Raw genomic sequence first — 14,245 nt, forward strand, 5'->3', positions numbered from 1 at the left:
ATGCTCACATTCACACCTACGGCCAATTTAGAGTTATCAATTAACCTAGTCCCCAATCTGCATGTCTCTGGACTGTGGGAGGAAGCCGGGGTGCCTGGAGAGAGCCCACGCTGACATGGGGAGAACATGCAGGCTCTGCACAGAGGGGCTTCCACACCTGGGATTGAACCAGCAACCCTCTTGCTGTGAGGCAACAGTGCTAACCACCACACCACCGTGCCACCCCAGGCTTAAAACAAATTAAAATTAAAATGTACAGAAAAACTAAATATTTGACTCCTTAAGCCCAGTTCAGACCAAAGATGAGCAACAAGACGAGTTGAAACAGGTAACTATTTGCAATAAACTGTTCTGCAAGGTTCTAAACACCTGACATTTGTGGCGTTGGAGGCTTAGTGGATAGAGCAGGCGTCCCATGTACAAGGCTGTTGCCACAGTGGCCCGGGTTCGACTCCAGCCTGTGGCAAAAATGCCCAAAAAATATCTTTAAAAAACAACAACTGACAGACCACACCAATGTAACTACTACTGTAGTAATTTCAATTTCAGTTTTATTTATAAAGCCCAATATCACAAATCCCAAATTTGCCTCACAGGGCTTTACAGCATACGACATCCCTCTGTCCTTACGAACCTCGCAGCTAGTAGTGATGAAACGATGAAAAACAGAAACAAAACTAGCATCAGATGGACTGTATTCATAATAAATACATCACAATAATATAAATAACCAGCACCAATTAATCAGTCAGTGGAAACGTGTGTGTGTGGGGGGGAGGTGGGGGGGGGATGATAAACACATACATTGAACAGCTGCAGTGACCCATCGTTCAACACCGGCACACCATGTCGGTCATTTTGGCTTGACCAGGAGACTTGACCACCAAGCGTTTCTCTGTTGAAACAGATGATATGCTTTACGCTCTAAAACCTAGTTTGACCAGCTGAGTTGCAGGTGACATCATCAGCCAGCTGGAGTCAAGTTCAGACCAGCCAGTTCATACCACTGCAGCTTTTCTCTGCAATGTTCTGAAACGGTTTCATCTCATCCCAAACATTGGTCTTAAGTGGGCATTAGAGGGTCTTTTTGTACAACCAAACACTAAACCTAAACCTTATAATTAACTTTCATGAACTAAAAATACACTTAAATAGTGATAGCTATGGCTACACCTATTCTCTGTGAAACCGGGGTTACCCCATGGTTATGTTACCTAACCAGCATTATTGCTGTAGTAGCGACTTGCCAACAGACAGCACCCATCTGTCACGCCCTTGTTTATGCATATCTTTAAGCCTTAATAACATTTTAGCAGGTGAGTTATATAAATATTACCCCTGTTCAACTGTTATGAATGAGGAAATTACCTATAAAGACCAAAACTGTTTTTGTTCCAGGCTCTAAACATGTTTATTTCTGCAGTAAAGTTGGGTATTTTAATATGGGGGTATGGACAGTTTCATTTCTATTCTGTTGCTAGGGCAACAACTTTGGTCCCTGTTACTTCCTGTCAGCTTCTTCATTAACATAAATTCAAACAGGAAATACAAAGGGACCTATTTAGAATGTTTATGTTGTTCAGTTTGAAATGGTCTATATGGGGATTTACTCACTCTCGGAGCCAGCCTCAAGTGGACATTAGGGGAACTGCAATTTTTGGCACTTCTGTGTTGGCTTTACTTTTTAGCCCTGGAGGTTGCTGCTTTATTAACACCAGAGGTGTGTTTCTGTGTTTCTGTGTCTGTGTGTCTGTGTTTGTTTGCCTTTGAAATTGTCCAGACTTGATACACTCAAACACGCCCACACAGCTAAAGATCCGGCATGTCTCACGTGATGCCATAGCATACTGCTGTGCTGATAGACAGCTCTAAAGGAAGAGCGATGCCCTTCATGTTTTCTGTGCCTACTTTCCTGGCTCTGCTGACAGCCAGAGCCTTGTTGTCATGGTTACCTCCGGAGAGGGCAGTGCTTGTCTCTGTGGTAACTGGGAGGGGCGAGGATGCTCCCAGCCTGGGCTCTGGTCTCTCACAGTGTGTGTGTAGGGGTGTTGGGGGATTGGTTTGCATTATTGATAAAGCTCTTCGCGCTTCACTGATAAGAGACGGTTACTTTGTAAATGAAGGTGTGATGTAATGTGATGGAGGAGGAGCTTCAGCACTGGGCTTTGTCATGCTTGGTAGGTTTCATTAAGTCATGAAGTAATGTGTCTAGGCACGAGCTGAAACAAAAGCAGGAACAGAATGTTATAGAAAGGACGCATATGATATGATTATATATAAAGATACACATGGTGTAGTCAGTGTTGTTAGGGATATTTATCTTTATTTCTACTGCCTAACTCCTTTTGACAATGTACTTGTTTAAGTATGGTGAAAGAAGCAGAAAAGCAGTGACCTTCATGCCTGACTAATGTTCCTTTATTGACTTATTCTTTATTTCTATGCCTATTTATGACACTCACCCAAACATGACCTTCATGAGACTGTAGGCCTCTTACATCACTTTTTCTGATATGCACAGCACATTCAAAGCATTTCCCCATTAAAGAGAGTGACAAACTGACTAAGCTCCTTATAACCAGGAGTTATGAAACAATTTCTGTAGGAAGCTGGCTGCCACAATTCTCCCTTTCTCCTCAATGATAAGTGTTTTCCATTCAAAAGCCCCACTTGTCTCAGAGTCTTGTTGGTCTAAGTGTCACTATAGCAACCAGTCAGTTGCAGGACAATGATTAGGGCAAGGTCTTGCATAATGTGATGCTGCAGCTTTGGAGGGAATGTGAGGATATTATCACACAGACATGATTGTGGGAATGGCTGCTTTGTGCGGTGCTGCTAGAAACAATGCTGACCCTGTAAGAATATGTATGAGGCTGGATGAACATCGCTTTCCAGGCTTAAGTACAGGCCATGTGCCATGTGGACTTTCTGTTTTTCTTATGCCACTGTGCTGGCGATAGCCGTAGCTGGAGGCATTACGTTTTCGGGTTGTCCATACATACGGCCATAAGTCCAATGAAAATGAACACAATATCTCAAGAGCACCTCAAGGGATGTTTTTTTTTTTTCAAATTTGGTAGAGACATTCCCTTGGATGTGATTCATTTTTGGTGGTCATAGGTCAAAGGTCAAGGTTACTGTGACCTTGTGTCTGTCTCATCCTTTTATATGCAATATCTCACGAATGTCTTGAGGACATTTCTTCAAATTTGGCAAAAATGTCCATTTGGGTTTAACAATGAACTGATCAGATTTTGGTGGTCAAAGGTTAAGGTCACTGTGACCTTGTCTTTCCCATTCTCGTGAATGCAGTATCTCAGGAATGCCTTGAACTCAAGAACACCTTGAGGGAATTTTTTTCAAATTTGTTACAAACATTCACATGGACTCAAACTGATTAGAGTTTGGCGGTCAAAAGTCAAGGTCACTGTGACTTTGTCTGTGTCTGTGTCACTCTTGTGATCTCAAGAACAGCTTAGGGGAATTTCTTAAAATTCGACACAGATGTCCACTTGGACTGAAGTATAAACTGATTAGAATTTGGTGGTCAAAGGTCAAGGTCAGTGTAGTCTGAGTGGGTGGAAGTTCGCTGCAAAGATCAGCCTCTCATTGGGCGGAACGAGCCACCCGCTGAAAGTCCCGCCCTACCACCTCTGGTTGCAGTTTTCAACACGTCCTTTACTAACTTTTACGATGTTTGATCTTGCAGGGATGTAGCCATTTTTCTGCCATGGTTCGCGTCCTGTAGGCGATATTTTTGTGGGCGTGTTACACCAAAACCTGTTTCCCCCAGCAATATTTTTGCAAGCGCACCGTTGCTGTGGCACCGTCAAGAACAATTGTGATTGGTTGAAAGAAATACAAGCAGCCAGGGCATTTTTTTCTCCAATCTCAAAGTGAGAGTCGGCCCAGCCAGACCTTCTTTTTTTGAGAAAGGTCTGGTGAGCGAGACTAAGGTCAGTGTGACCCCACAAAAAATGTTTTTGGCCATAACTCAAGAATTCTTACGTTAAATATGACAAAAGATTACACAAATGTCTAATAGGATAAAATATTGAAGTGATGACATTTTATTTCCAAAATGTCAAAGGTTAACTGACCTGTGACATCATAATGTTCTGCATACAACACTTTTCTGGCCATAACTCAACATCATATCTCAGGAAGAGAAGGGGGAAACATTTGGTCAGATACTGAATTGGTGACACTAATCTTGAAACTGTACTGATTGTATTGATCCTCTGTGCTGCCAGGGGGAAGATGTGTATGAATCATCCATGTTTTTACAGACATGGATGTAAACTGTAAGAGAAACTTGACTGGTGCATGGAGGCCTACAACCGATAATTCTAGTTTCACCCATGCCCTCATATGCCTGAGCCTTTCACTGCATGTATATGGAGATCCCTCCAGAAAATTGCAATCTTGTGATTGTAATAATTAACGCAAATTTAATGAAGGTCCGCAATATTTGCGGGGGCTTGCAATTTTTCAAAAGTCCCGTGATTTTTTTCTGCATTTTTCCACATTTTCCGGCTGACCGGAAGTCATCGCGCATGCAACGTCATTTGAAACGTCATCAAATTGCACTAATGGCATTGCAGTATGGAGAAACGCTCTGTATTGACATAAGAATTTGCACTGCTTAAATGCATACGATATGTGTTGAATTTATTAAAATGTTATGTTTACAGAAGATGTAGCTTACATGTTGTTTTACAGTCACATTGCCTGGTTTGAGAGCTACAATATTCACTCAGGATTTTTTGCAACATTATTGGAGTCCATGTTTTGAAACTAATTAAATAAAGCTAAAGAAGAGAACTATAAATAACATTTGCAGCTATTTTTGTAATATTCAGTATGATTATTTTTGCAAGTGATTACGACTTATTTTTTTGGAGGTAGTAGTTTTAAAAAAAAAAACTTTTTTTTTTCTCTTGTCATTTGCCGCAATTTTTGTCATTTGCCACAATTTCCCGCAAAAAAAATCCACATAAAAATGCTGCAATTTTTACCGCAATTTTGGACAAAATTGCCCACAAATTCAAGGGTTTTGGGATGCAAATTAAAGTTTTTTGTGCTGCGAGATCCTGGAGGGACTGATAGTTATATACATGCAGTTGCATCATGTATCTCTGAGAGGCTTCAAGTCTCTGCCAGTTGACTTTTGTGGTGTATTGGGATGAATAGTAAGCTGTAATACAAACTTGAAAACTTACGCGTAGATTGTGGACTAACAGATGAGTACTGTCCTCGGAGGTGATTGTGGCAATATAGCAGAAAGCTCCAGTAGCTGTGAATTTGAGTGATGCAATGCAGTTCTCTGCAGCAGTCAAACAGCAGCTGACTGCAGGTCAGCCAGAAACATCAGAGCAGGACTAAATGTACGTGTGTGAGGTAGGCATCAGTGCAGCAGTGTCACTGCTCATTTTATACATCATCAGTGCTGCAGTCTGTGAGTATTACACAGCTAAGATAAAACAACACAGAATATCTGCCGAAGCATCCATGGACAAGACAGTGAGTCCCCACCGTCCTCCAGTTGTTGTGCTACAGTCTCTCTAAATCTGACCTCTGACCCCATGTTGGAAGGAATAACACAGTTTAAATGCAGTAAAAATAAGCATCACACAGTGTTTTTCCACAGGAGGAGCAGAGAGCCAGGAGCTTTAAACGAGCTGTATGTGAGCCAGGATTTAGCTTTAGTCAAAGCACCAGGAGAAAAAAATGCTGAATCATTCTGCCTCCTTACAGTCCTGGTCTGTTTCCAACTGCAGCTCACTCAGCATCCAAAAACAAACAGGGGACATGTCCTTCCCAAACGCCCAACATAAACATTATTATGCTCTAAGGAAACCGTATCCTCATGATTATGGCTGCATAATCATTGCTGATAATGATTTATTGAGCAATTCTGTTGAATGCCAATTTGTCTTTCGTCCATAGAAAATTAAAAAATAAAAAGATCTGCACAAGCCACTAGGATAGATAATTATGTACCAGTTTTTAGAGCACAGTCTCATACAAAAGCAATTCAAACTCCTTCATAGAGTGACAAATTACAAACAGCATACATACATAAGATTAGATCCAGTATGCCATGCATACAACAACTGCCAGTAGAGCAAAAGTCACAGTTAAAGGGGCCCTGCAGGGTTTTCTTGTTAACAAACAAACGGTAATTTATGTTTACATTCAATGTTAAAGGTCTCATGTTATGCTCATTTAGGTTCATACTTGTATTTGGGGTTTCTATTAGAACATGGTTACATGTTTTAATGTTCAAAAAGCATGTTATTTGTCACATACTGTCTGCCTGAATATATCTGTGTGCAGGCTCTGTCTGAAATGCTCCATTTATAGCACCTGTCTTCTTAAGCCCCCCTTCTGAAAAAGCTTAGTCTGCTCTGATTGGTTATTCACTATGTTTACATGACATTAGAGAAAATGGATTTATTGTGTTAGTCTGACAAAAAACAGACTTTTGAAATACATGTCAACAGAGTCCCACTGAAATCATACTAAATCAAATTTCTTAAAGTTAGACTAACACACCTAGAAAATGCGATTGGGAGTTGAATTTCTCCTGCATGTATACTTTCAATCAGAACCAAACTGGCCTAGGCGCTCAACCCAGAAATGAAATAGCATTAAATGCGTAACAGAAGAAGAGGGGAAAAAAAGAAAAAGTAAAGCACGTACAGCACGTACAAAATATACAGAGCTGTAAAGTTGATCACCATGGTACCAGTTTGCCGCTAGCTAACTTGTTTTTTGATTGTTCGGTCTGTGACAAAAAAGGTCAACCGGAAAAAGGTCCAATACTAACAAGCTGAAAGGGGGCATATCGACACCTATCGTAGCGGAGTCGGACATACTTCGGTCAATAAAATGATTCCCTTCCCATGCTTGTATACTGAGACAAGGACAGTAGTATGATTAAATGGCCTAGTGGAACTATAACCGTAGCTCCACTCAACTGTGCATGCAAACACACTGAGTGTTTCTGTGTCTTCCACATTTGTGCTCTTGGCATCTCTGCACTGTCACTGCAGCCAGAGAATGACTGTAGCAACACTCTATTGGCAGTTTCTACTTTTACACAGTATAGTTGTGACCAGAGTTGCAACACTATGAGATTGTCACGGTATGATAATTGTCTCAGAAAATGTTGCAGTATCATGGTAAAGTATAGCACCATGATAGCATGATATGGTGCTATACTTTGCATGATAGCAAAGTATAGCACCTAACCACGTTATTCCTTACAGCGCTACTGTAGAAATGATTATAGGTGCAACTTCTGCTGAGATAGTGGAAGCAGCAGTAAGCCACTTACTGCATTGACTGTCTATGATCAGTCAGTGGTTAATCATGGTAGCTAACTGCCAACGGCTAGGGATGCATGATAATATTGGCACATCATCTATATATAATCTATATATCTAAGTGATATTAGCTTTAAAATGAACTTTTAGAATTGGCCAACATGGTTTTTCGGATTTTGCTCAATGAATGAATATCACATACATTGAAAAGTATTGTATTTCATGTCTCCATCTGCTCTATTGTCCATCATGATAAGTGTATGAATGCATAATATGAGGTTCATTCCACTACAGAGGACACTTGATGATCACTAAAATTAGGTGGGGAAAAGAGTGGACATACGTAGATATTGGTATTGGCTAGCGGTCAAATGAGTTGTTACATGTCAGTATATTGGATATCAGCAAAAAATCCAATATCATGCATCCCTACCAACAATTCCATTACTGTAAGTCAACTGATGTAAATGTAGTTTGGACATTATGTAAATTTATTTATTTATTTATTTTTTTTTTACTTTTTATTTATTTATTTTTCCTGTATCTCTTCCAGTCGGACAGTAACACCAGTTTCCTGCGAGCAGCAAGAGCAGGGAACATTGAAAAGGTTTTGGAGTATCTGAAAGGGGGAGTGGACATCAGCACCTGCAATCAGGTAGGAAACAGGTCACATAATATCATTCACAACCGCCACACTCACACACTACAAATGGTGGCACAATATGGAGGTTTTTTTTTCTTTTTTGATACATGGTACATTTTGATGGAAGTGTGGGAATGCATTGTAAGACAACATAAAACACAATAACACCTGCTGGGAGGCTCCCCTACAAACCTGTCTTAGGAAGTATGATATAAAGTCAAACAAATTACTGTTAAGACTGTTAGTTGGCTATTCAATTCACAAAGTTTGTCCACAAAACAGTAAAAATTCAGTCATAAGACATGGGACACTCTGATAAGCTATCTGAGGCTTGAGAGCAGGGGCCCAGACACAACATAAGAATTTTAAATATTTGATGATGACTTCATTTCATTTCTGAGTTCTAACATGCATGCTTCTTCAATGGCTTTACTTATTGAGCTACAAAAATGGAGCCGTTGTTAATGTTATTGGTTACAACCATGCTTTTCCTGCTATGACAAGTCAAAATGTAATGAAGTGAAAAGTGAGTGTATAAATATTTTCAGATATACATTTATGTTGGAAATACAAAATGTGAAAAAAGATGTCAGGCGCACACTCTAAGACTCGATGCAAAAATATTTTCTTTTAGTCAAGTATCAACGTTTTGACTAGACCGTCTATATCAGGGTTTTACAAGACACTGAGCTACCAAACATTTTATAGGACACACAGGTGAGTTCTATGATGAGAGGGAGTGTCTTCAATTACAGGCACATGCCATGGGAGGAGCCGACAATCAACACAAATTGCCACACAGATGAGACAAGAAAAAAGCACAATAAGATCAAGGCTCAATTTCCATTCAAGTATAATCTTAAAGACTAAAAAAGACAGAATATAGACAATTCAAAAGTACAGTTCAAAAACAGTTACATTCTTTTCAGTTATCAAAAAGTAGTAGACAATAAAAAGTATTATTATGTTAAATACAGCTAAATCAGGAAGAGAAAAATGCATTTAAACACCACTTAAAGTGGAAAAGAACAGAATACTCCTGTTTTCAAAACAATTGTTAAGACTTTGAAAAAAGACATCTAGATATATGAAACACAATTGTTAATGATTTAGTAGAAAAATGTTAAATTTTGAAAACAATTTTAGAAAAAGAATTTTTAGGAAAAAAATGAATTTAGAAAAAATCTACTTACAATAGTAATGGTAGATAATTGAAATAGAAAAAAGTTAAATTTTAGGAATTTTGGAAAAATGTTTAAGGATTTAGAACAATCTACATACAAGGAAGTTAAGGATAAAGGTTTAGAAAATGCATCACAATGCCTATAAGACATAAGAAAAAGTTTAAGGTCACACTCAACTTTAAGGCCACTGGGAGCAAGAGTATTTAAAGTATAGATCCAGAAAGCTTCTCTTTTCAACAAAAGAAGATCGAAATCACCCCCTCTTCTAGGAAGACATACTTTTTCAATCCCTATATAACGCAGAGCAGATATAGGATGTCCAGCCTCAATAAAGTGCGCTGCAACAGGATAGGTCATGTTTTTACTTATCTTATGGAGCTATGTTTGAAATCTCTACATTTGTAAGTACTGTTGCATTGCGCACAGGCACCACATCTATAGTTACCATCTGCGACAGGAGCAAGAGTGTGTTGTGTCGAAATTTCTAGAGGAGGCAAGTCTGAATGGACTAATGCATCTCTCAGGTTTCTACCTCTTGAGAAGACAACTCTAGGGGGATCATTAAAGACATTTGTTAGAAGAGGATCTATGCAAGATCGGTTTGATTCTTTCAGCACAATGGGAATACTTTGTGATAAATAGAGGAACTTCTTTTTTGTTTTTATTTCTAGCACCTTCAAACAGGTCAGCTCTAGAAGTTTTATTTATTTTCTCAACAGCAGAGTCCACTTGTAATTGGAAATACGAAATGTGCCATGGATAATAAGCAACAGCATTGTTATACTTTTTTCCAACAGCCAAGTTTTATTTATTTTCTCAACAGCAGAGTCCAATTGTAATTGGAAATACGAAATGTGCCATGGATAACAAGCAACAGCATTGTTATACTTTTTTCCAACAGCCAAGTGCACAGGTTCAGAAAAAAGTGATTTTTAGCAATGAGTGATTTTTTTGCCATTTATCACCTCTGAAGTTGTTATTTCTAACATGTTAGCAAAACCTAACACTAACATAATGAGCTGAAAGAAGCTAAGATGCTCAGCAGGATGATACTTCTCTGTGGGTTTCATCACTACCAGGGACGTTGTTTGCATTACACACAGTCATATATTTTTGCCTGTTAAGTAAGCCCAGCGGTGCTGTCTCTTTAGCAAACAATCCACAGAATGTATAATTCTAAGTGCTAATGTGCTCATGTTGTCCACCACTAATGAAAATGTCCTTTCAATGTAGTGGGGGAGAGGACTGTGTTTGATCATGGAGAGTTTCTTTATTTAGGCCTAGTCATTATCTAGTCTCCTCTAAGCCCATTAGCATTCCAGCCATGGATGAGTGGGGCAGTGAAACCTGATAGGATGTCAACAGTCCTGTCCTGGCAACGGCCATTATGGCCAGCCCTGTAAACAAAAGTCACATGGAGTGGAAATTTAATATTTGTTGGTGGCTCTGTGGTGTGTGAAGACTTTTTGTTGTCAACTCATGTGGTTGGAAAGATGGTGGCACCACCATCACTTGTGCCCTTGATGATATTTTGAGCTCCTGTGTTTGTATGTTTCTCTCCAGCTATGTTTCTGTCCTACTGCATCTCAGCTGAGTGGTGCATTAACAGGTTTCAGAATTAATCACAGTAGATATCATATATCAAATCAGCATGCCAAAAGAAAACCGACTCCTTTTAGTTACTTACTGAGCTAGGTGCTGTGGCTGGGGTCATTATGTTTTTGGACTGACCATCCGTCCATGCTTTTCCTGTGAATGCAATATCTCAGGAATGCCTTGAGGAAATATCTTCAAATTCGGCACAAATGTCCACTTGGACTAATCGATGAACTGATTAGATTTTAGTAGTCAAAGGTCAGGGTCACTGTCACCTCATTTGTCTAATTTTTATGAACACTATATCTCAAGAACACTTTGAGGGAATTATTTCATATTTTTGGCACAAATATCCACCTGGACTCAAGGATGGCCTAATTAAAACGTGATGGTCAAATGTCAGGGCCACTATTGCCTCACAAAACATGTTTTTGGCCATAACTTAAGAATTCTTACACTTATTATGACAGAATTTTCCACAAATGTCTAATAGGATAAAATCACACATTGAAGAGATTTTTAATCCAAAAGGTCAAAGGTCAGCTTCACTGTGACATCATAATGAACACTTTCCTGGCCATTATTCAACATCGTATTTCAGGAAGAGAATGGGAGACCTTTGGTCAGATGTTGAATTGGTGACACTTATCTTGCCTGTCCACCTTGAAACTGTGCTGATTGTATATATCTTCTGAGCTGCATGTTTTAGAGTAAAGACCTTTTCTGTAGCAACATCTTTGTTCGAAACATTGTCACCTGTCGTGGCAACCTTTTATGAATGTTGGTCCAGAAGTTTGATTTTACTACTCTTCAGTTTACTGCACTGTGCACCAACCGGGCTGGGTGGGAGCCACCAGAGGCAATTGATAAACTGTGAAAGAGCATCTTTGGCACCACTCATTCTGCAATGACTGCTAGTAACATTGTCCCAACCGAAGAGCAGAAACATTGTGCTAACTTAACGCAGTTGGCCGTAAGTCTGTCAGCAAAGCCAACAAGAAATTAAATGAAAAGCAAGACTTACTATACAAAACATTAAGATTTCACCACCTCGAAATGGTTACACACCATTTTGTGTTTCTTTTTTGTCTTTTTTTTTTTTTTAATAAATTAACCAGTTAGTTACTGGTGTTGGACTACAGAAAGCAAACAAACACCTGCGCTTCGCCAACTGGGTGTGGCCGGGCGGATTTTGCAAGTTTGGCCCACCGTGCGTGCTGGCATAGCTACTCCTCTTTTGCACCTCCGTCCCTCCTACCGGAAAGAGGGAGGAGAGAAGGCTTGGAGTGGGTTTTACACACATCACACCAAGGTAGCCTGGGAGGAGGTCACCACAATTGTAAATCAATGTTGCGTTTCTCTCATGCGCACGCCTTCTCTTTCTCTCTCGCAGTCTCACTCTGTTTCTTTTCTTTTGACTTTTCTAAGATGACAGATGCTGAATATATACTCCCTATCTGATGCTGTGGCTGTTTGTGGTTGGCTGAGAGGGATGTGAACTCATTAGTTTGCAGCTGTGTTAATCAAATCAGGTTGGGTTTCCATTACCCGTGCCAAACGTGCCAAACGGTGCCAATCCAGTCGATATAGAGATACATTTATGTGCTGATTGCAGATAGTTGCATTGAATAGTGTTTTTTTGGGTATTTATTGCATTGTTAATGTGCCTGATATTTCGGAAACCTGCCTGTGAGGTTTTGGTGACGTGTGCGCACTGTCTGCTGGTCAGCCAAACTTCGGCTTACACCGGCTGCGCTCTGCCTGCGCTGACAGTAGACCTGGTTTCAGCTGGCGAGCTTTTAGCGCACCTTCAGCAAAGCCTTTTGGCACGAAACTGTCACTGCGCCAAGCTGGATCTGTTGACACCTCCCCCTGCTGCGCCGCCACACCCATCTCAGCGCACCTCGGTCTGCCAAACTGTCAAACTGAGCGCGCCTCGGCTTACGCTGCTCGAAACTAGCTCTGCGCGGGGTTCACCACCCTGCGCTGCGCCAGGAAACTAGAGCCACTAGTGTTAAATGTTAGCTGCTTCAAAACATGTATGTATGACATGCCTCAGTCTTGCGTTTGTGAAGAGAACAACAGCGTATCCCCTGCAGGAGTACAAGGCTTAGCCTGTTGCACATAAACACAGTAAATTTTGAATGTAGTAAGAGCAAATAGGAAAAGCTTAGCTGATTTTGGAATATATCAAGGCTGTAACGAAAATGAAATAATATGATAATGAAATAACACAATGTTTCCTTGTAAAAACAAACAAAGAAAAAAAATGCACACAAAACAACAGAACAAAGATCTGAGAGTTTGGTAAACCAACCATCAAGATAAAAAATGTAGTTTTTTTAACACCAAACTGCCTTGGGTGTATATGGTCAACAAGGTTGTTGATGCTTAACCATGAGAACACCTTGACTTTTTTATTACACACACGTAATTTGTAAGTATAACATATCACTTACTTTGACAAAAAGGCTGCAACATCAGTCAAAAGATACAGCTACACAGGTCGACACCCAGGGGACCCTAATGACTGATGAATGTTTTTTGGTACACTGAGGACTGTAATGTCTCACTGCTGATAATAATATTTCCAACTAGCTACCAACTAGCTATGAGCTTTTTTTTTTTTTTTAATCTTACCTTTTGGCTTTCATCAAAGGCCTGTATTCTGTACAGATCATAAGGTCCCTTCAAGTAAATTTGTGATTATTGGAAACATTGTTTTCAGGTTGTCCATCTGTCTCTCCTTCCGTCAGTCTGTGCCTCTCACTCTCATGAATACTATATCTCAAGAACACCTTGAGGGAATTTCTTCAAATTTGGCACAAACGTCCACTTGGATTCAGTGATGAACTGAATAAAATTTGGAGGTCAAAGGTCACTATGACCTCAAACAAAAACATGTTTTTGGCCATAACTCAAGAATTCATAAACTAATTACGATAAAAATTTTACACAAATATCTCATAGAATAAAATGATGACAAGTGATGACATTTTTTTCTCTAAAAAGTCAAAGATCAAATCACCTGATAGTGTTCTGCAAAAAGAGACTTACGACTGCACGTCATTCTAGTTCTTTCTCTTTTTTGTCCATCTTGTTCCACTTCATGATTTCTCTAAATGTTACCACTGGAGAGAGACAGGAAAGGGGTCGGGTCGAAAAGAACTGGACCAAAAGCAATTGGCTTGGAGAAACAGATGTAAAAGCCAACTGCAATGGGCCAGCCTTCCCCTGAATGACTAATGGTTATTAGTGTTTCACTGTTATAATGCTAATTAAAGCTCAACAACAAACTGCACTGATGAGGTGGTATTTACCCTGATTATAACCACGTCATTCCCCGGAGACAACTCCAGCACTGCTAAATTAGATTTCACCACATCACATTATTTACATTGCTTTAAAACTGCTAGTGTAATAGATCTAACAGACAATTAGGACTCTCCTAAGTGATTGTGTTCATGGAGGCTAACAGAATGAGGTAACAG

At 39.8% G+C, this 14,245-nt stretch overlaps 1 protein-coding gene across 2 annotated transcripts in view; it reads left to right on the plus strand.

Annotated features, from left to right (window-relative positions):
* ank2b (ankyrin 2b, neuronal) overlaps positions 1-14,245 on the plus strand; it is a 207,712-nt gene that overhangs the window by 47,723 nt on the left and 145,744 nt on the right. For both annotated transcript variants that reach the window (XM_049568799.1, XM_049568800.1), the window contains exon 2: positions 7,885-7,986. In XM_049568799.1, the coding sequence (XP_049424756.1) occupies positions 7,885-7,986 (102 nt within the window). The remainder of the gene's footprint in view (positions 1-7,884; positions 7,987-14,245) is intronic.

The sequence above is a fragment of the Epinephelus fuscoguttatus genome, linkage group LG23 (genome assembly GCF_011397635.1).
Source record: "Epinephelus fuscoguttatus linkage group LG23, E.fuscoguttatus.final_Chr_v1".
NCBI classification, from domain to species: domain Eukaryota; kingdom Metazoa; phylum Chordata; class Actinopteri; order Perciformes; family Serranidae; genus Epinephelus; species Epinephelus fuscoguttatus.